Here is a 21,428-nt window from a genome sequence, read left to right as displayed (position 1 = left end):
GCTGCTACCTCATGTGAGCTATACAGATGGATTAAAACACGAATGGCACACTGCAGAAATAGGTTTTATATAATTGATAAAGCCATGAAAGAACAGATTGTCTCTGCCAGCTGCCACACCAGCTGCAATAGACCTATGGTAATTACACCAGTCAGGAAACTTCACTAGCACTGAAAAGTATTACCAAGCCAAAAAATGCAAACGCATGCCGACAGCAATGCTAAAAAGTCATGGGGATAAGTCTCTTACAGCTCTCTGAAAGACCCACTGTAAAAAAAAAAAAGAAAGCAAAAAACCCAGGGCAAACACCAGAGAGCTTGTAATTATAATAATTTCCAATATTGCTATTTTCATCTAGCTGAACAGCTCGTACTAGACACCATTCCTCATGGTGCATTGCATTTTATATCACTAGACATCTCAGGGGAATCAGGAGAATAAGATAACAGTTACTTTGACAAAGTGTTTATGGTCTGCCTCAAAGGACTTTCCTTTTTTATTTTTAAAAGGGTTGGTGTTCAGCTGAAATGCTGAATATTTAAAGAAGGGAAAGATTGACTTCCACTAAGACTAATCCTTACTCAACAAAGAGAACTTATCTTTATACTGCCATACATTCCAACTATAAAATGTAGCTGTTCATCTATCAATAATTGTCTGTAGTCATCTTTACACTGATAATTTCTAGCATTTTATTTTCTGCTAATGCAAAAAGTCATAAGCTTTGGTAATATACTCTCTGGATGATGCATGTTTACCATGAGGTCAAAAAAAGGCTGAGCTATAATAAATAGTGGTATTGGTTATCATGGATGAAATGCAGTATCAGGACGATTTATGGATGGCAGATTGTAAATACTGCTGCCCATGTTAGATGGGATATTCTACTGCTCATCTGGCTCCATCTCTTGGGAGTTCTAGTGGCCTGTTAAGGACACCTGCATATGTTAAAAGAAAAATAATCCATTTCCTGGAGATACTATCATTACCCTCATATTAAAAGATGGTCACGCTCTCTTATATTTCAGGAAGAAGTAGGTGCCTCATGGTTTGCACTGTTAGAAAAACAAATTACGTACTAATTGAAAACAAACCAAAATCCTAAATGTAGAGTGCTACATTTGTCTTTATTGAAGTATCTCCTATAGTTTCAGCTCAGTTCTTCAGTTAGCCATGATATTTCTGTGCTCTGATGTTATATACCAGGATACAAGTTCAATAACCATTTTCTCTTTCCATCTTCCAAGTTGTTTATGAAAATTATTGAACAGTACTACCTGAAAGAAACATGCTTGGGAGTCTCCCTCTGCTCTTTATCTCTTTATGTTGCCATCTGTATGGCAATATATCAGAAAAAAGTGCACTCTCAGAAATTTTTTTAGCCTGCTTGTATCCCTTGTATCTAGATCATATAATCTAGAAAATATATACGTGATAAAAGTCTTATTTAAGTCAATAGGTGATGTGTGCTGATTCTGTGCCATAGACAAATATATTCCCTGTCACAAAAGAAAACGATTGATTTGACATGATTTACTTTTGACAAATCTGTGCTGACTCTTACTCGTCTCTACTCACAAATTGCCTACAAAGGGTTTGTTTGTTTTGATATCTTTCTGACAGTTGAACTTAACTGTAATCCTTGGTCTGTTCTGCTACTAAAAAAAAAAGACTAAAAGACTAAATATTACCTTCATAAGTTCTGGAAGAACATAACTGAAAGGATAGGATAAGGTCGCTCCAACCATTTTTCCAAATACTACAAGATGAATTTTATAGTTTGGCTCTATCTAGCTTAACTAAGCACTTTCTAAAAGGTTTGTTCTTTAATGTAACTTGAGGTCTTACCATTTTTCAGCTGCTGTTCGCTGCATACAGTGGAGTTTTTTAGTGAAAACTAAAGCAAAAATTGTCATTAAAATTTCCCTTTTCAAAGCCTCTTCTAAGAATAAAAATTTAAAGGCTTTCTGTAAGTATAATCAAAGGCTAAAAGATCTTGTGAGATTATTATACTAAATATTGGGATCCGTGTATAAATTATATGTATTTCATTGTAGATTCCTTAAAAAAATCCTGCGTATGAAGATCGCCTCTTATTGAATATATTTATATATGTATTCCTAGAAGATGAGGCTGATTATTGCTGTGGTCTCCAGATGCTTCTTTAATATGAATAATCAATAATTTGCCTTAGGCAAAGACGATGGTAGCTCAGATGTGGTTTATGGAAAAATAGGAGGTTAAATATTAAAAATGGCAAGATACGAATAGCTTAGTCAAAGCAGCAAATATTAGACTGTAAATCTGGTTACTGAAACTGTTTCTGAGAAACAGGGTACGTGCATTCTGAAAGACTTCTGAATCTTTTCCTGAATTAAATTATAGATCTTGGTAACATGCAGACATTTTCCAATACATCAAATAAGCAAAACTGGTGTCAGTATTACTATGTTGGCAAATAGCAAGTGTTACAACAATAGTAAATCTAACACTGCTCTTTCTGAATATTCTCACAACAGTTAATTTATCCAAATTTAGTAAAGTTTCCCACTAATAGTATAAGAGCTCAGTCTAACTCAACATTATTCTTGAAGAGTTTTAATCATAACTTACCTGTGTGTCTGCATTTAAAACTTTGATTCTCTGTGTGGAGATGAACAGATCCACTTCAGTCAAGGCCTGGGAATCTCCCTCTGAAGTCTAAAAGACAGATGCTCTGTTACAAGGGGAATTTTAATTTCCTCTTTAGAATGACAAATTCACTGATCACTTCAAGCATAATGTGATGTGAGGCAATCGCACTGTTAAACCACTACAAAGACAGCTATTCAAAGGTGTTTCTAAATACATGCAAAGAATGCTTTTATTGCATAGAAAGAGTGAAGCATACTCTGATTTAGTGGGTAAGTGAATTTTCGGAGCTCGTGGGACTGACAGCTTAAGTACTAAAATTCTCTATTTATAGCCAGAACAGGAGAAAGAGTATGGCTTTTTGTTCTCCGCTGTCTCATGGATGCACTTCAGTACTTGAGGCACCGGAATTGAGAAAGTAGGAGAATTGAGAAAGTGACTTGCTCCCCATCAGCTGCTTAGCTATTGACATCTTCATCAGCAAAAAAAGTGCAAGCTGGTGGTCAGTACTGTGGTGGGTTTTAGGGTTTTTTTGTAGAAAACAAAGAACTGAGCACTGAACTCGTATTTCTCTCATACCACAGAAAGTCATCAGCTGACTTTTAGACCTCAACTTCTGAGCGCTGCTCACTAGGGAAACAGTTCCATATCCCATTACAAAACATGGTCACAGAGCAAGTGGGATTACAGCGTAATGCCACATTGTTTCCTAAGTGTGAGTCCTGGCTCTGCCCAGGTGGTGAGAAAACAGGAGAGAAAGTGGCAAAGCAGCTGCTACCTCTCAATGAAGCATCATCCAAGAGCTTACCTAATACTCTGAGTTCCAGCAGGAACCTAGTTATTCCTCCAGGCTACGTGTCCACAGTGCGCTATTGCAACTGGTATTTAGCAGCACCCATGTTAGCAGCCTCAGAATAAAATAGCCACAGACTGTAGCACCCTGTGCTAAAGGCAGGCATCAGTCTCCAGGTCAGAGGCTGGTTCTTTGATGAAACAGTGCAAGGAAGAATCATGGTTTTGCCGCTCTTTTCTGTAGTTATGAAGACTTAGCTATGCCTATATTTAATTCAGATTAAGTTATTTGAATTAAGTCTCATCCAGCAAAATACAAAGCAAGCATATACTTTGGCAGAGATTACTTGCATTGCTTCATCCAAGACCATCAAAAAAAGCAAAATCAATTTTAGTGATATTTTTGTCAACTGTATTTAGTTAACTGAAGTATAGTTTTTAACTGAGTGAAATGTCTCCTGTATGAATTGTTCCAGCTACTACCTGGTAAATTTATTTTGTTTTTAAATATTGACAGTAATTTAATAAATATACAGTAAGTCACAAGCACAGGAAATACCTTTACTGCTTTGGTTAGTAAAATAAAAGTAAGCATTAATTAAAAAAAATCTCCCGGATAACATTGGCTGTATATCTGGACTGAACAAATCACAGGTAGTCAACAGAAGAAGAGCAGCAGACTGGCACTCCAGCAAATGAACAATGAAGAAAATGAGTTCATTTTATTCCATCCAGTGTTCTACTACTTAACAAAGAAAAAAACAAAATGACAACTTTATGAGGACCCATAATGAAAGACACAACACTCCATGGAGAACAAGTGCAACAAAAATGTAAGTAAACATTAGCATTCAAGAAAAACAGTTTACACACCGCTTTTTTCTTGATTTTAGCCGCCTTTTGCATCCTCTGAGGAGTAGCATAAAAAAAGAATGCAGACAGATGTACACACAAAGAAAGAGAAAAGACAGTGTGGGAAGTCAGGGAAACCTTTTGACTATGAATCCAGACTGTTAAAAATTAAAAATTTGGGGGCAGTGGGAGAAGGATGTGCAAGAGAGAAAGATTTGTTTATATCTTATGCAGTTCTCAAGCATAATTGGATTTAATGGCATTATGCATGTTGTCAATCGATTACGAAAAAATTGGTACCAGGGAGTGTTGTCTGTTAACAGCTGCTCGTAACATTTATCTTGCTAAATATGCAGCAGTCTAAAATGAAAGTACATACACTATTTTAAGCTCAAGATTTTCTACCCATATTAATCATATGTCTACATATAATTGTTGAACAAAACGTAACTCAAGCTCTTTCTATGGCTAGCTAAAGTAGTCAAGTATGCCTGACAGATTCGGATTGGTATTAATATATGAAACAGTTTTTAGGGAGTTAACTGCAATAACAGTTACTTGTGCTTAAGACATCACAATATGCTAAAAAGAAATTCAAAGGTTTGGAAAGTTTAAAGAACCGGACCTTTCTTGCCTTCCATTTGTTTCTAAATGCCAAATCCATCATCCATCATGACAGTCTTGCTAAGTAAATGATTTTCCCAAACTGGTTTCCTTCAAGAACAGGCAATTTTTACCAATTAAATATTTTATTGACTAAGCACATAATTCTTATATTAGCATTTAAATCTACCTTTTTCTAACCATGTGTTTATTTACATGAGGTGTTTACAGCAGATTCACAAAAAATTGTAAAAGAAGAATCTCCTACTTGGATTATTAACCAAAAAAAGCATTTTTATACACAGCTGTATGAAGCAGTCTATGCTACATTATTTACACAGAAATTGTTCCCTGTAAATAGCACCAAATCCAAACACAATAGTGATGAATCTTCTTGTCCTAAAAAAGTAATAATTCAATATATTGAGAGTAATCTTCACAATTTGTAGTAAGTTAAATTTATTAATGACATAAGAGGAAAACCATAGTCAAACAAATATCCTGTGCTTTGGCATTGGAATATTTCCTAATTGCAATCTGCAATTTGTCTTTAATACTTGAATTCTTCAGACAGCTTCCAAACAATTTTGAATAGACTCAGAAATAATTTATATTTTGTTCCTCAGAGATGCTGTATGTATCTTCATAATAAGCACTGGAAACTAATGGTATTTACAGTACTAGATCTATACTCACATAAGTGCACTTCAGAATAGGTTTGAAGCTGCAGATCCTGTACTGTTTAGAGATCAACTGTCAAAGGATCAGAGAGTATTCTACAAACCATAAAAATCCCCTACCTTAACACGGCTCACTGCCTCTTGGGCCTGCATCATTCTTATGTTTTTGGAAGGGTTGCGCTCAGAGAGCAGCTGTGTAGAGCCCAGGTAATTGGCTGCAAAGATGATTCCATCAATGAGGTCTTCAGGTTCACAAGGTCCTGGAACTGACATGAGACATTTACAGTTACTGCCTTTCAAAAGAGGGTAGAGAGATGAGAAATTGAAAAAAGGTTATTGAGGCTTGAACAACCTTTTTAATACCTTTTCTAATATGAAGCAGGTGAAGAAATCCAGTGCAAAATAAATTTCCTTATAATTATTAAAAAAAAAAAACATATTAACCAAACATGCAGTATTTAAAACATTGCATAGTGGTTTGATTGTAGAATCGTAGAAGAAAATAATTGGAAAATTTTTCCTGTGCTGCACTGATAAACACATTGGAATTATTTGCAAGTTTCAGAAATGCCGATACGTCACTTTATCATAACTTTCTTCCTGTTTATATGTATGACTGTTACAGCGCATGAGCTAAACTTCTGCTTGAATACAGATTTGAGTTTCCATATTTTTTGAGATGTTTGTAGAAGTACACAGCCCCCAAACATCTCTGGCAAAAATACTGATGAACAATGGGCACAAAGGTGTACTTCCCTTCAGCGAAAGTCCACCATGAAACTTTAACAGTTAAGAAAGTTTAGGAAACAAGAAAAGTAGGCATCTTGATGCTGTTTAGTCATGTGTAAGGCCTGAATTCAGAGACTGATAGAAAATACAGTTCCCAGGCAGCTACAGATTGTATAAACTGAGAGCTGGAGAAACATGCTTCTTGTATAGGAGTTCAATAAAATGTTCACAGTCTAATCAATGGCATCTGCACAACAGGTCATACAGACTTTTCCTCTGAAAGCAGGGAAGTCACAGAAGGCTGTTATGGAAAAGGAGAACATGGAAAGAGTATGAAAAATTTCATGTCAAAAAAGAGAGGAAAATAGTGGAACTTAAAAACATCTTGATTTTTTTTTTTTTTTTAAATTTTAGCCTTCATTTAACAAAATGCCTTTGCATGCACTTAGTATTAATTACATAGTGACTTTGGTGAGATTCTAACATTAACTTGTCTAACATTTGGCAAGTTGTTTCTTTCCAAGGATGAAAAAGAAGGGGCAGGGAGAAGAGAATAAAGGATAGTATTTATATCATACTGGGCCTATGCTCATCATCCTCTTTATTTAGCTGTTAAGCTTTACATCTAGCTTGATTAGATCAACAGGAAAGAACAGTCATTCCAGAGTTCGGCTGAAATCTCTTAACAGTGAATATTTTCTGTTCCTCAACAGTTTTATAAAAGAAATTTGCTTTGAGCTGTATCAACTTGCCAAGCTGCTAACACATTTTTTTGAAGTACATCAGTCTCGTGTGAGGAGAAAAATGACACTGAAGGGAGATGCTAATTTAAAAAAAAAAAAAAAAAAGCTTTCTTGTACAGTGGATTATTTCAATTTATTTATAATCAATTGAATGTGGAAGATTAATATATGGAGAAGGAAAAATATACAGCATGCTATGCTGGTGAAATTTACTGAAATAGTGGTTTGCACATATATAATTTTAGTGAGCATTCCTATCCCTCGTTTTCCTGTTCTAATTTAGAAAAAGTCTTCCAACAGAAAATAAACTTGATTAAAAGAAGTGACTTCCTTCTTCAAGCAATGTTGCTGACACCTATACTTCCATGCCACCTCACATTCGCCTGCTGGAAATGTCAACCTCCAGCAAAAAAACCCGTCTTTGTAATTCAGTAATCAAAGTATATAAACACAAATGTATATTTGTACCAGTCCTGCACTCTTCAGAGACCTGATATTAACTAACAATGCTCACACAAAATGGAGCTATTTGTTTCGCTACAAAACACCATAGTTTCAACCTTCGAAAGGACAATTATATACCTCAGGAGGACACATTTTGGTTTAGATCACATCCGTACAAATCCAGTAATGATTTGGATCTTCATTATAACTCAGAATAGAATTCTGTGGAATTTAAAATTCTCAGAGTATTGGGAAAGAATAAAAAAATATCATGACAATCTCCACTGAAAGTGTGAAAATCCTCCATTAAATCCTTGGGAAGCTACTAATTTAAAAAGTCACTGAAACTTTTCATGAAGGCCAAGTCTTTCAGTACCTCAAAAAATGATCCTTGTTCCTGCAGCACTAATTCACTGAATGAAATAAAAGAAAATTAAAATTCCACAAGAACTCCATTTACTATGTCTCCGTTCCTCTTTTCTTACATCTTTGCACCATTACATTTTTCAGCAGATGGATAACATATTTTATATGGTACCTCTTCTGATGATGTTATTCATATGTCTTTTCAGGCCTAAAACTTAGTCTCGTACATCTGTACTTCTTTCAGCATGCAACAAAATATTAATGTTGCATCATATTGACATCTCATTTCAAGGGTAGCAAAGAGGGAAATTAATTAAAGATGTGAATTTAATGTTAAGTTAGCAAAATTTCATTAAAAACCTGCATCAACACACTCAGTCAAAATGAAAAAGTGGCTTTAATTTTGTTTTCCTTCATTCACTTCAGGCTAAGTAAATCAGGCTAAATTGAATCAAGGTTGCTTAAACTCTAAAATACACTTACCCGCATAATGTTTAAATCAGTTTAACTAACCTGCTTTAGTAGTTAATTTAGATTAATTTTCTTGAAATATTTTGTGTGTTTGAAGACAGGTAAAATTGCAATTCTTGGTACAAATCCTAATATAGTCATTACTACATCAAGAAAAGACCAAAATTCTAGGAGTCTGCAGGATTTGTCAACAAAAAAAGTTGTGCTGGTTATTTAAAACTTATCAGGCCCTTAATTTACTTCCTTTCTATCCCAAAAGCTCTGTCTGAACTCAGGAAAGCTTGTTTTCTCTTCAATTATTTTCAAGAATGTAGAATTTGTCACGCTTCTGGTTATATCTGTGCTTTGTACATCTTTGAGCAAGACATTTTTGTCTTGATTTCCAAGTCAGTGATAGGCTACGTCAAAGGCACTTTCCTGTTTCCTAAGGACATCTTTAGAGATCTCTTTTTACGTATACACTGCTACCATCTCCAAGCATGAAACAGTAATCCCCACCATATCTTAGGGGTCTGTGAAATTAATGAGTGTTACAAAAGAAACAACAAATTCTTCTCATGTCTTGGCTGTTTGGTGACAGCAATGGTGTTTTTGACTAATTTGTCTGAAAAACTTATTGAACAAAGAAATAACCTAGAGTTTTAAGGAATTTTATTATCCTAAGTTTATTTATTTGGATTCTTTAAAGATTGGGGTTTTTTTTGGTTGGATATGGTTTCATCATCTCTTCATAGCATTAGAAAGTGATTTTTTGCAGAATCATTATACTAGCAACAAATTCTGCAACATCATGTATAAAACAACAGCATGTATAAAATGCTCATACCACTAGCTAATACAGACCCCCCTCCTCCCCTCCTTCCCCCCCCCCCCCCCCCAAATACCCACATATTGGGCAGAAAACATTTCCAACATAGATTTCCCATCATGAAGGCAATGTAAGCAATTGGCAGGTAAAATAAGACATCTGTTGGAAGGATGGAATGGTATGGAAAATTGGCAGGGTCAAATTGGGTTACCTGAGTGTTTTCTTCCCTTATCTCTGACTGCTTTAAATAATATAAAAATGCAGACTTGGCTGAGGTCCCAGCTCATCAGAGCACTTAAGCATGCCCTTGACTGTAAGCATGTGTCAGGCTTACTGATGAAGAAGGGAAGAATAAAAAAGTAGATTTGAAACTTGAAGATTAGTTCCGTGTGAACAAAGATTGGCATTTTATGTTGAGTATTGGTGCTTAAACGTTAGATAACTGTTTCTGAAAAATCTAACTGCAAATTCCTGTACTATCTTATCAATGCAACAGAGATTACTTGGTTTTCTACCAATCTATTAATGCAACAAGTATAAACATGTTTCTAGACTAAGTAGACTAAGTCTAAACATTTTTAAATTAACTTATTGTTTGTATTCATAAAATAAGAAAAAGAATACTCATTCAATAATTCAGCGTAACTGATTTTAATAATCTGTTAGGAGCATATTTTTATATTTATTGAAAATCATGTGTAAACCAAGGATTCAGACAGTGTTTAGAGACTGCGCTCAGAGCACAGAAGCACTTTCAACTTCCTGCTGAGAACCATCATACTCCCGGGAGTCGCTGAGACCTTAGGGTGCATGGCACTGCAGCAGATTTTGCATAAGGAGTAAATGGACACAGGGCATACGTCACCTTGCAGAACGCCTATCTACAAGTTTCCTATTTTGACTCATTTCTTTACTTCATCGTGGTTGTGACCGTGCAAGGGAATGAGATCTATGGTGAAAGGACAAATATGGAGAGCAAAAAAGCCAGAACGCCTGAACATGGAACTAATTATTACTACAAGCATGTAGTGGTACTACTACTGAAACAATTATACTAGCAAAAGGACATGTTTCCAATATTTGTTGTGCCTGTTATCTGATTTGTTTTTATGTCCACATGGCACATGAAAAATATTATGTATTCATAGAGATATAGATATAGCTACTGTAGTTAAGGAGTCGTGCTGAAAGTTAAGTGCCTGAACAGTTGAATATTAATATAACCAGGATATGGTTGTGGTATTGCCGTCAAAGCTCAGGGAAGAACAGGGAGTGTTAGCTGACAGAATCTTTCCTTATGTGCAGTAGGGTCCTGTTCCTTTTGGGACTCTACATACAAATTAATAATAAAAACTGTTTTTCTTTGAATTCAGAGAGCAGTCATGTTAGCTATCATAAGCTCCTAGTGAGCTACATATTTATTTGAATTAGACAATGCCATATAATACCTGCAATAGAAAAAGCCTAATAGGTAGCTTATCCTCACATTCTGTGCGACTATAGAAAAAATTCAGAGAAAGCAAAATGATTGAACTAAAAAAAAAAGTATTCTGTTATCTAAAAGAGTATACTGACTCCTTTCCAACCGAGAAGTAAGCTGATTGGTAAGAAAAGAAAAAGACATAACCTTTTTATCCCAATAAAATTAAAATGTGCAGTTGTATCTGCACGCGCTGTGAGGGGTGAATTTTCTAGTCTGTTTTAAAGCTCTGCTTGTGCTGGCCTCCCTTTATAGTTGTCCACTATACAATCAATAGATGCTTATTACAAAGTAGCAGCTTGCTTTCTTGTCTCCGCCACCTTTGGGGAATGCATTTAATTTACCTCTATTTAGGACCTGTTAGCCATACATGCCAAGTGGTATCTGTAATTTCCTTCAGATGTCAATCTGTGTAAAAGGGGCAATCTTTGAACTTTCCATTTGCTCTGCCTCTTCAAGGAAATGACTAAAAACCGAAGTTGCTAGTCAAGCTGATGAGATGAGGGAATAGAAGAAAAATGTGTTGAACATTCTAGTAGTATTCTAAATTGCCGTAAGTTTTCCCCGAGTTGAGAATAGCATTAGAAATCAAGTTTTTAACATTCATTTATGGTTTCCATTGTGAGGAAAAGTGTGTTCATGGTAGATCTAAGGGGTCAGATCCTTAGAAGTTTCCTACTGTCTTTTCTCACTTTACAGTGTAGACGTTTCCTTTGCAGGAAAAGCTGTATGCATTTTTCCCATACAAAGTTCTTCAGCTGTCTGTGAATCAGAGAATGATAATGTTTTCCACTAGGCTTTTCAGTATAATCCCATTTTATCTCTGTCCACCTTCTTGTCCACAATAAATTGACTTATTTTTCTCCAAACAGAAAATATGTAATAGCAGTGCAAAGGAGATTGAAGAAACACATGAAACATAGTTCTCCTAAACAGAGGATTGGATTGTCATATCAGGAGAACCTTTCTGTTTGTGCCAACAATTGAGATTCCCAGAGTGCAATAACGGGCATCACATCAAAGTGATAGAGGGGCTGCTCTGAACAGTGAAATGACTCCTTCCTCTGCACAAAGTCATGAAGAACAGGGTGCTCTTACACCTTCATAAATCTCCACCCTGGTGGGGCCCACTGTTACCACCTTTTTTACCCCCTTCCAGATTTGTAGCTGTCTCCATCTTCACCTTAGTCCTTCTGAGAGCTCTATCTCCTCCTCCTTTTTATCACCACCAAGCTCCGATTGCCACAGAGGGGGATGAAAATATTAAATACTTCAATACTTAAACTTTTCAGCTGTATTCTCTTGGGTTTGAGTGGTTTTTAGAACCGTGATCTTTAAAATACATTAAAGCATGTGCTTCCGTTTTATCCTACTTTAACTATGGATGATGTAAAACTTACCATCAACAAAACTTGGAAATGAAGAAACTTTCTTTGTCTGTTGAGAAATAAAAATGGTATAGCTGTAACAAAATCATTTTCATAAACTGAAGTGAATTCATATTATATTTAAACAGCTGACCATTGTTTATGAAAAATCAAATTTCTCTGTATAACTTCTGCATAGCCACTATTTAGCACAGTGAAACACATTACATCACAGTAATTAACCCAACCTAACTGGTTGGTGCTGTTTACCTGGAATCTCAAAGCAGATTAAGCAGATCCCACCACACAAAAAAATAAAGGAGGGTGGGGGGAAGAACATGAAAATGAGCTAGGAAGTCAGCTGTCAAATGAGCAATACAAACCAGCAATTCCCAGTCCAGTAGTTTGTCTACTAGATCACATTGCCTATTAATGATATCCCAAATTCCCAATTAAGAACATTTAACAATATTATACAAAGCAAGATTCCGGGTCAGTGAATAAAAAGAACTGTCCCTGATTGCACAGTACGTAGCATTATACTTAATCTCAGCAGGGGCCACAACAGTGCTCTTTTTATGCTGCTGTCTCTATTCTCAATAAACTGATATAGTCCTTCCATTTGCTTGTCTTTTGCCAGCCTCCTCAAGCATTCCTGTCTCCAGGAAAGAGGCTCATTTCTCCATTATGGGAAAAGGCTTGAGAAACATGCCTCTTCATTAATGTAACACGCTAGAGGCTAAATATGTTGTATGTTTCTGAGAAAACAGACTTCTGCTTTTAAGTGTGAATTTCATTTCATTGTGTCTAGCCTCAAGCATAACCTCATTCTGCATTCTTAGATGTCTTCTTTGTGCCAGTCTTCAGTGACAAGAGCAGGTCTGCCTATCACTGCATCTTTTTCACAGCTGACTGAGCCAGGACACATCTTACCACAGAGGCCACTCAAAAAGATGTGAATCATTTGAGCCCTCAGCACTGAATGATGTGCTTGATATTAGGCGTTATTTAAAGAGAATTATTCCTGTGGGAATTAGGCAGTCCTTTGGTTTCAAAGACTGACCTTTGGGGGCGAGGGTGAAGAAAGAAAAAAAAGCAGAAGCCAATTTCTTTTTGATGCTACTTTTGCTCTCCAATAATCCAAAAAGAGAATTTTTGAAGTGTTCTCCCTATTCTGTGTGTCATCAGAAAATTTTAGGCTTGAGTACATGCCGTGGACTGTTACGTAAAATGAATGTGGCAGCAACAGTTTCATGGGTATATCGTTCAAAGACTTTTTGGAATATGCAGATGTGGTATTTATTGTCAGTTCAGGAAAAGAAACAGAACCTAAGTGTGTGTGTGTGAGGGGCAGAAAGCTGACAATTCGGTGCCTGCTTTCCCTCGTGGAAGCCTGATGGCGGTAAGATAGGCAGCAGAAATGGCCTAACGGCCCGAGGTACCTACCTCAGGTGTATTATTATTGTCAACTGGTCCATTGAGGTCTGAACGCTGTTGCTTCCTTGGCTGCTCTAAACCATTGCACATCTATAAGAAAAAAGAGAAAGGATTCCAAATCCTTTTGTCTTCTCAAAAGCTTCAAAGAGAGCAGAGATTTCAGTGGAAGTCCATGGTGCAAAGACAATCAGAAAAGTTTCACTAGATGAAATTACATTCAGAAAATTTTAATAAAAATTCATAAAACATTAACATATGAAACTGTATTTAGCATGTTCTCCATTATTTTACAACAGTCATTGGTCATGAAGCTGTTCTGTGTAGTTATTTACATGTAGTTATTTATATGTATTTATATGTAGTTACTTATGTGCAATCAATATTCATTACTGAGACTGAAATGTCATAATGTGACATAATAGTTAGAATTTCCTATTGTAATTTAGCAAATATGAGATTCGTATAAAAATGTTGAGCTGTTTAATTATAATAAAAGATCTACTTTGATGTAAATAATACGACATTTCAATTATCATTAAGTAGCCGTTATGCTACTGACTTAAATTTAAACTAAATGATTTTATTTCAATGCAAATTTTTCACATAAAATTAAGGCAAATGCTGACATGTTCAGATTGTTCAGAAGCCAAAGTCAGAATTTTTAAATGTGTTTATGCTCAGTACTGGACAAAATCAAAATAGTCCTAACGGCCACCTCTGATCTGAAAAACAGAATCCTAGCACTGAATATAGGATTCTCTGTTCATGGGAGATACCTCATGGCATTTCCCTCCTCTTGGGCCACACAAATCTATACGATGCTGGAAGCACAGTTTCAGGCTTCTGAAGAAATGTAAAAAAGGAAAATATAAAACCTTACACAAAGAAAATACTAAGTCTTTTAAACCATGGAACACTCTTTTTCTTCTGAGTTCCAATATTCTCAGGGGCAGAATTTCTTCTCCAGACCTGACACAAGTCACAGAACACCAGCACCAAGCACAGGGAGCACCTGTGTCCCGTGCGTACTGAGAAAATGAAGTGCTCATGACTCCCAAGTTTCAGTGTTAGAAATCTGGAAAACCAAGGTGATTTCTGGAACAAATTTTTATAGCTTAGGATATTTCATTTTCCTTTTTTCTCAGTTTCCCCGTTATGTATAAAAAAGAGTGCCTAAATGCCACTGTCATTGTAAGGCTTCACAAATAAGAACTTGTATCAACAATTGTGCAAATGGAAAACGCTGAGCCAGTGTTATTTCAAAGGGTCAGCCTGAATGTTACCTGTGAACATAACTCCTTGTCTTCTGACTTCCAAATGCAATATGTAGCTGTACTCAAAGAAAGTTTGCATGTTCATCTCTAGACGAATTATTACCTATGAGTAATATTTAGTCAGCTGAACAAAATGTGCTAATGAAGCAGGCACATTAGAGCTATTCGCTCAGTAATGCTAATTCTCAGGTAGGACAACATATACAAAGCAAAAATTCACAAAGTAGTAAGCAGGATTTTAGGAAAGAAAAGACTGTCTATCTGAGATGATACACACAGAGCACCAAGACTTGGGGACCCACTGACTAGTGCCCTGTCTACATGGCTGTAGTAGCTAAGCAGCTTACCATATCCCTGCTTATAAATGCTATTCTGTTTGAGACAAGACAAATGTAATTATATTGCATGGCTAAGCTAATATGGAGCAATATGTGTTGATGTGGAGTGAAATATATTAATAAGGTAAACAAATATCTAGAGGGCTTTAATAAAACAAGCATAATAATCATACATTATTCCCTAAAATAGTAGGATTAGATCAAATATGCTTTAAGCAGGGAAAATGACATGGCCACAATGAAGATAGATACATTAAACTGTAAACAGTGACAGCAAATAATTAACTCCAGTATGTACAACAGAATGTTAATACTTTTAAAGCTTTGTCACTTCTGATTATCACACACTTGACTGAACTGAAAATGTACCTGCACATAAAGAAAGAATTGGTTGACTGGTTTAGGAAGTATACTGTGGGTGCCGTAAACATTATTGAAACATGTCTCTGTCACAAATCTTACGTGTCAATGGACTTACTCAGCCCTGGGGATCATAATACCAATCATGCTCTCTGGTAATAGTTGCATATATAATTCCTGTAGTCTTAATATAAAAGTATGACTAAACACTTGGATGACATTTCCATTTTGATTTATACATACTGTAATTTACGGGAGTTCCTATTTTCAAGATTTTAGGAATATAAACAAGCCTTGCTTGTTTATTGTTTCCTACTGACATATGTAGTATATATGTGTCACACGTGTAGTATGTTTGTTGTTGTGTATTGGCTGGGTTCCAAAGAGAAGTCTGTGCAGAATACATGATGAGTTGGGATCAATCACATCACCTCTGCAAGGAATATAATAAATGTTTTTTATTTACTATTTGGTGTCTGTACAGGACGGTGATTTTTTTTTTTTCCCCAGTGTTTCGCCTATGTGTTTAGGAGCCCCAGTCTAATTAGGCAGAATCTCAGGTACAAAGAATTCTTCCATTTCTTTTATGCACATCTATGTGCACAATATGTTTCACCTCTGGCTGATCTATTAACACTTTGTTCTTCAAAAGTGTTGTGATGGGGAGGGGAGGGTGTCACTGCGAGCACTTCCTCCAAACAAAGCTGAGTTTAATATCACATTCTTGAGATCTTCTCAGCTTTGGAGTGTAGCTATGTCCCTTCAGCAGCAGCAAGAAATATCAAGTAGTCAGTCAAGGGAGCTGTGCCTGTCTGAGACTTTCTGTGCCCAACGTTTGCCTGCAAATATGTGGGCTGTTACAATGACCCTTTACAAATTAAGGGTTGAGATATTCATGCTAAAGAAATGTTTGCTAACATTGTATCCCAGACTGAAAGGGCAGAAAGAAGTACAGGGAGAAGGGCTTCCCTTTTTTTCCATAAGACTTACAGTGTCAAAGGAGAGAACTATGCAGAGTAGGCATGGCTGTATCTCCCGTACACAGTTACAAACCATGTGGTCTCATATATATGGAAGGAAATGCTTCTAGATCAAGGATGAAGGGACTGTTTTGGAGCTTCTTTATGGCATAATTTTTATAAAACATAACATAAATTCTGGTATTCAGTATGGGCTGAAAGTTGGTTCATGCTCCCAGGTGATCTAACCCATGTCAAATAAATTATCATACTCAATACTTGCTTTCTTCATGTTTCTTACAGAGTTTCCAATTTATATTGTTGTTTTAAGTGTTACAATAGCTAGAAAAATCACATTTGAGGGAAACACTTAGAAGGTATTATAAATACTTTATACTCTGATTTGCAGTTTAGAATAGGACCTAAAGCTAAACCGGAAATCTGGAACTGACTGCACACTAACACAGCTATGTTAAAAGTCTCTTATCCTAGGATAAGATTCTGGTAAGAGGACAGATTCTCTAAAAGAAAGATATAAAAGTATTAAAATATTAAAGGTGTAGCGTTATTAATACTTTTGCCTCTGAGCAAGTACTGAGGCAGTGTACAGTATCATGTGAAGGAAGGTAGGGCAGCAGAAAATGGCATCTTTAGGCTGAGAGGAAAACCAGCCTCTACTTATTTGAGGTCACTGAAGCACCTAGGCACATCTTTCAGAAATAAGCCTGCAGCTCTACCCATGCCCTGTCTAGCCCTGTCCTGATGCCTAATTGCCAGGCCTGCAGCCACCTGCGCCACCCTTCTCCCACCAATCTTGCAGGGCCCCTCCCAGCCAACCAGGCCCCCTTTATAACCACCCCTTCCTGCAGTATAAAGTCCCTCTTAGCTAGAGGTGAGGGCTGGTAACAATTAAATTCTGCTGTTTCTTAACACTACTGGTTGTTTACTCCAGTGTGAGTTGTTTAGCTTTTTAGTCAAAAGCTCATCTTAGCAATATGGTCCTCCTCAAAGTTGCCACCTGTGATCCTGAATGCTGCTGTGGTGCTCAGTGCTGATGAAGCCAGTTCCTGCTGGGGAATGTTCTGCTGGAAAACAGCAGGTTAGTCCCTTTCTTGATTTACTCAGAGGAATAATTTGGCTGAGAGAGGAAGGAAAGATTAATTTTTTCAGAATTGTTAACCCTTTTTGTAAAGAGTTGGTAAGCAAGCACTGAGTACAGCTCAAAGACATGGTAAGGCTTTATTACTATGTTTAAACAATTGAATAATGAGGCTTATGATGTGTACCTGCCAATCTCTTTACTAGCAACACTGTTCAAATATTACCAAATAATGTGTTCAGAAACCAATGTACTGGCTTATATATTTTGAAACTCATCTTGAAGACTCATAAGCTTCTTGGAGAAGAGATGTTTTGTGGTAGGTTCCAGTTGAAAAAGGTTCCTTGTGGTAGGCTCCAAGGAGAAAAAACCTTCTTGGAAAAGACATGTTTTGTGGTAGGTTGACTAGATTAAGTTACCTGTTGCACAAGTAAATCAATAGATCTAATTGACTTTTCATCCAGGTTTGCTGTCTCTCTAGAACAAAGATAAAGCAGATAGGTATTGTTATGTTTGCCACTTAAGCATAAAACTTCAGTTTCTATTTTCAACTTCTATGATCTTCTGTTGGTTTCTGAAGACAGTTTATTATTGGGCTATGTGTCCGCTTGATATTTAAACACTACTAGGTTTATAGAAACACATCAAGATGCATCTAAAACATCTTTTTGAATCAATAGATGGTAACCTAGTAACAAGTCTATTATGGCAGTACTATTCCTATTAAACTACATTGACTGAAATAACTTCTCTTGTAGATGCTGGTGATGTGTAGTGGGAATGGCTTAATGAGCTGCTGCATTAGTTATCTAACATCAGTAACATGCTGTTGTCAGCAAAAGCAATTTGACCCATCAGGATACACTTACAAAGATAGAATCTGAATGAGGAAGTTCTTGACTAGCTGAAGGATTTCTGATTTTGATCACAGAAAAGAGGCCGGACTTCACACTCTATTCTCTCACAAAGATTCCATTACTTATGTGCTAATTTAGAGGTGGTGCTAGCATATGTCAGAAGTGAAGAGGAAAATATTTGTAGAAAGGAGTAGTTCCAAGTAAGCAAGTCAAGTTAGAGTACAGCACTGGTGTTATAAAAAGAGAAGGAGCCAAAGTAAGTTTAGAGACCTAAGCATTCCAGAAAAGAATTTCAATATTCTATCCAATTTCAATAAACATTAAAACAATCACCAATTGATTTTTATCATCTTAAAGAACTAAGAGTTTTTTTGTCCTTGCATATATTTAAAATTGAGAACCAGCCATGATAAGAGTTTCAGAGAAACAGCTGTGTTGAATGGTGCATTTTTATGTGGATGTAGCTTGGAGTGCATGCTGCCTTCTGCTTTGAACTTCCCAGAGAAGACTGTCACTAATGCCTCTTTAAGTAAGAGGCATTGATTTTGCTGTCTCCTGGTGTTGGGAGTTTATTGCTAAAAAGTCATGACTCAGCCAATTAGCACAGAGAAACTGGTTTTGTTTGAGAATGTTTGGACTGTTTAGCGCTTTTCAGTAAGTACTTATACTTGCTAAGTTTGGGAACTGTTACTCCGTAACAGATATTTAATATCTCTGCCCCACAGCTGCCTAGAACACATGGGAGAATGCAGCAAGCTTTAATACTCTTTATTTACACCCATTTGTGTTTTCGACAAATCCTGTCAAATAATCTCATAATACTCAGACTGAATTCCAGTAAGACATTCCTAAGATACAGGTTTTCTAAAATGTCTATCATCTTAGCTGCTTCAGACTGTTCTACGGGTGAGATCTTTTATGGACAAAAGACACCTGGATTTGGGCTCTCTGCAGCAGAAGAGCACTCTGCCCATGCCAAGAGAAGGGAATAAACCTCAAATATTTTTGTCAGTACTGAGCTCTACTAGCACAGGTAAACAAAACACAGTAGCAGCACTGATGTATGCAAAGGTGCTAGAGAACAAACTGAGACAAAAAAGAAGACTTTGTAAAACTTCCTTTCACAAATTTTTTTGTTAGTAATATTTTATCTGTCTCTGAATGTCCACGTTGAAAAAGTGTAAGCCTATATGGAAGTTGTGAAATGAGACTAACACTGCAGAAGCTCGTGGTGTCCCTACCAGGGGAGCTGGAGCATATTTGGTTAGGTTCTCAAATGTATGCCAGTGATAGGAAAGTATGACTGAGAAATGAGAAGCAATAGGATTCACGTGTCACAGGCAGCATCATTAAAAAGTAGACTTCCCCCTAAGATGCTCCTTCTTAATGGTGATAATGGCAAATCCCTGTTTCTTCAAAAGGGTATAGGTGAAAGTAGGGTGTTGGTGCTGTTTAAAAACTTTATCTTTTATTGTTAGTAAATAAATTTGTTTGAATAGGGTAGGAGAGAATAAGCATACTCAGGAGTCTGCAGTCTGAAATCTAAGTAGATGAGACATGAAAGACCAAAGGGCTCCTTAGACTGTCAATGCTCAAGTGTTGAGTCCCATAGTCATCTTTAGTCCCCACTCATCAGAAGTAGCTCTCAGGCCATGCCAATGTCAATATTTCATAAAAGTATGACTCTAGTTGGGATGAAATCAGTAAAATTTGCCACATACGAGGTTCCAGAGAGGAGCAATTATTTAATTATGAGTCCCACTAGTGCAAAGGACATCTTCCATTTGTATTATTTCAGCTGCTGTCCCATGTTTTGCTAACTTTTTTCTTGACTGCTTCTACCATTTTTTAATTATGCTACCTGACTGTATAGAGTTAGCATTAACTTAGTATTAGTAAAATAATAGGCAATGTCATTGTTCTCTGCAGATGTCTTATGGGTGCAATAATAGAAACTAAAGTTCCAAATGCTGTCAGGGAGCAGCAGGATGGGCCTGGGACTGCCTCATATCATACTGCTTTGTGGGGAGGAAGCAGGGCAGCATACATTGCAGTCAACTGATCTGGAGACAAGCTTTTTGTGGGTCAAGCTTTGGTTTAGACCAGGCCCTTGTTCATATTTTGTGCAGTACAAGCACTCATCTGCAACAGGAGACTACTCATTTTCCACCTAGTAAACTTGTTCCTAGGTTGATTATTAGTGTGCCAAACCAACAATATTCTAGCTAAACTTGAAGCTATGCAAATGTAATAGTATTCCAAAAAGAAAAAAATTTCCAAGTCAACAGCAAGTACTTTCACACAGGAACACCACATGAATTTAAAATTTCTGGTCATACTGTATACTACTGTCAGCTGAATGAACCATTCAGTTCCTCTTCTTCCTTATTCCACCTAAAGATATACCTAAGTCAGTTAATTAATGTTTATTTTACAATAAAAACTGTGATAATTCAGGAGAATACATCAATAGGGTGTCTGACCATATTAGACTTCTCTGCATGAAGCTGAAACATATAAAATGAAATTATAAGCAAAAAAGAAAATTTCTTCATGTGTCGGATAAATTAACAATTGGCTCAGTCTGAGATGACTACGATGTCAAATGGAGGTGGAGGAAACTCCTAGCTTGAGGAGGCTGTTAAATTTGAGTTGTGTCATAAAATGCCCAAAATATTCAGTTTCAACTTCACAGATATGCCTTTCTTAAATAATGTACGCATAGAAAACCTGCAAGGAATAAATGTTGTACTAAGCAATGAGTTAGAGCAAATATACACTCTAAATGTGTTCTAGGTTTTTCTCAGGCTTGTCTAGTGCAAATCTTCTGCACTTCCTTAGGGGTATTTACAAATAAAGGCTTATACAAGCAAGCTCATATATCCCTAAAGCTTTCAAGGGTGAGCAAGTATATTCAAGACTGGAGACTGACCCACACTGAAAGTAAAATGAGATGCTTACTTTGTTTTCCATTCTCTGTAGATTGTTGGGTCTTTCTTAGAAGTGACTACTGTTCTCTGGGGATTAATTGCTGAAAACAAACCCAGCAACTGGAACCTTTAAAATTGCTTTTGTCTACTGGTTATTTAACATTTTGTATGTAAGACAATTGCTAGCATTTATCATGGGCTAAGAATT

General features: G+C 36.5%; 1 protein-coding gene across 14 annotated transcripts in view; it reads right to left on the bottom strand.

Annotated features, from left to right (window-relative positions):
- The window catches only part of APBA2 (amyloid beta precursor protein binding family A member 2), a 128,296-nt gene that overhangs the window by 20,997 nt on the left and 85,871 nt on the right, over nucleotides 1–21,428 (bottom strand). For 13 of the 14 annotated variants that reach the window (XM_087744971.1, XM_087744963.1, XM_087744966.1 and 10 more), the window contains 5 exons: nucleotides 13,413–13,493; nucleotides 12,000–12,036; nucleotides 5,679–5,824; nucleotides 4,297–4,332; nucleotides 2,614–2,700 (listed from right to left, as the gene is read on the bottom strand). In XM_087744971.1, the coding sequence (XP_087601097.1) occupies nucleotides 2,614–2,700; nucleotides 4,297–4,332; nucleotides 5,679–5,824; nucleotides 12,000–12,036; nucleotides 13,413–13,493 (387 nt within the window). The remainder of the gene's footprint in view (nucleotides 1–2,613; nucleotides 2,701–4,296; nucleotides 4,333–5,678; nucleotides 5,825–11,999; nucleotides 12,037–13,412; nucleotides 13,494–21,428) is intronic. The other variant, XM_087744972.1, reaches the window with a different exon arrangement.

Source organism: Nipponia nippon, unplaced genomic scaffold, assembly GCF_047370975.1.
Source record: "Nipponia nippon isolate SJK-2023a ecotype South Korea unplaced genomic scaffold, ASM4737097v1 scaffold_9, whole genome shotgun sequence".
NCBI classification, from domain to species: domain Eukaryota; kingdom Metazoa; phylum Chordata; class Aves; order Pelecaniformes; family Threskiornithidae; genus Nipponia; species Nipponia nippon.
This window is presented reverse-complemented; position numbering and strand designations above follow the sequence as displayed.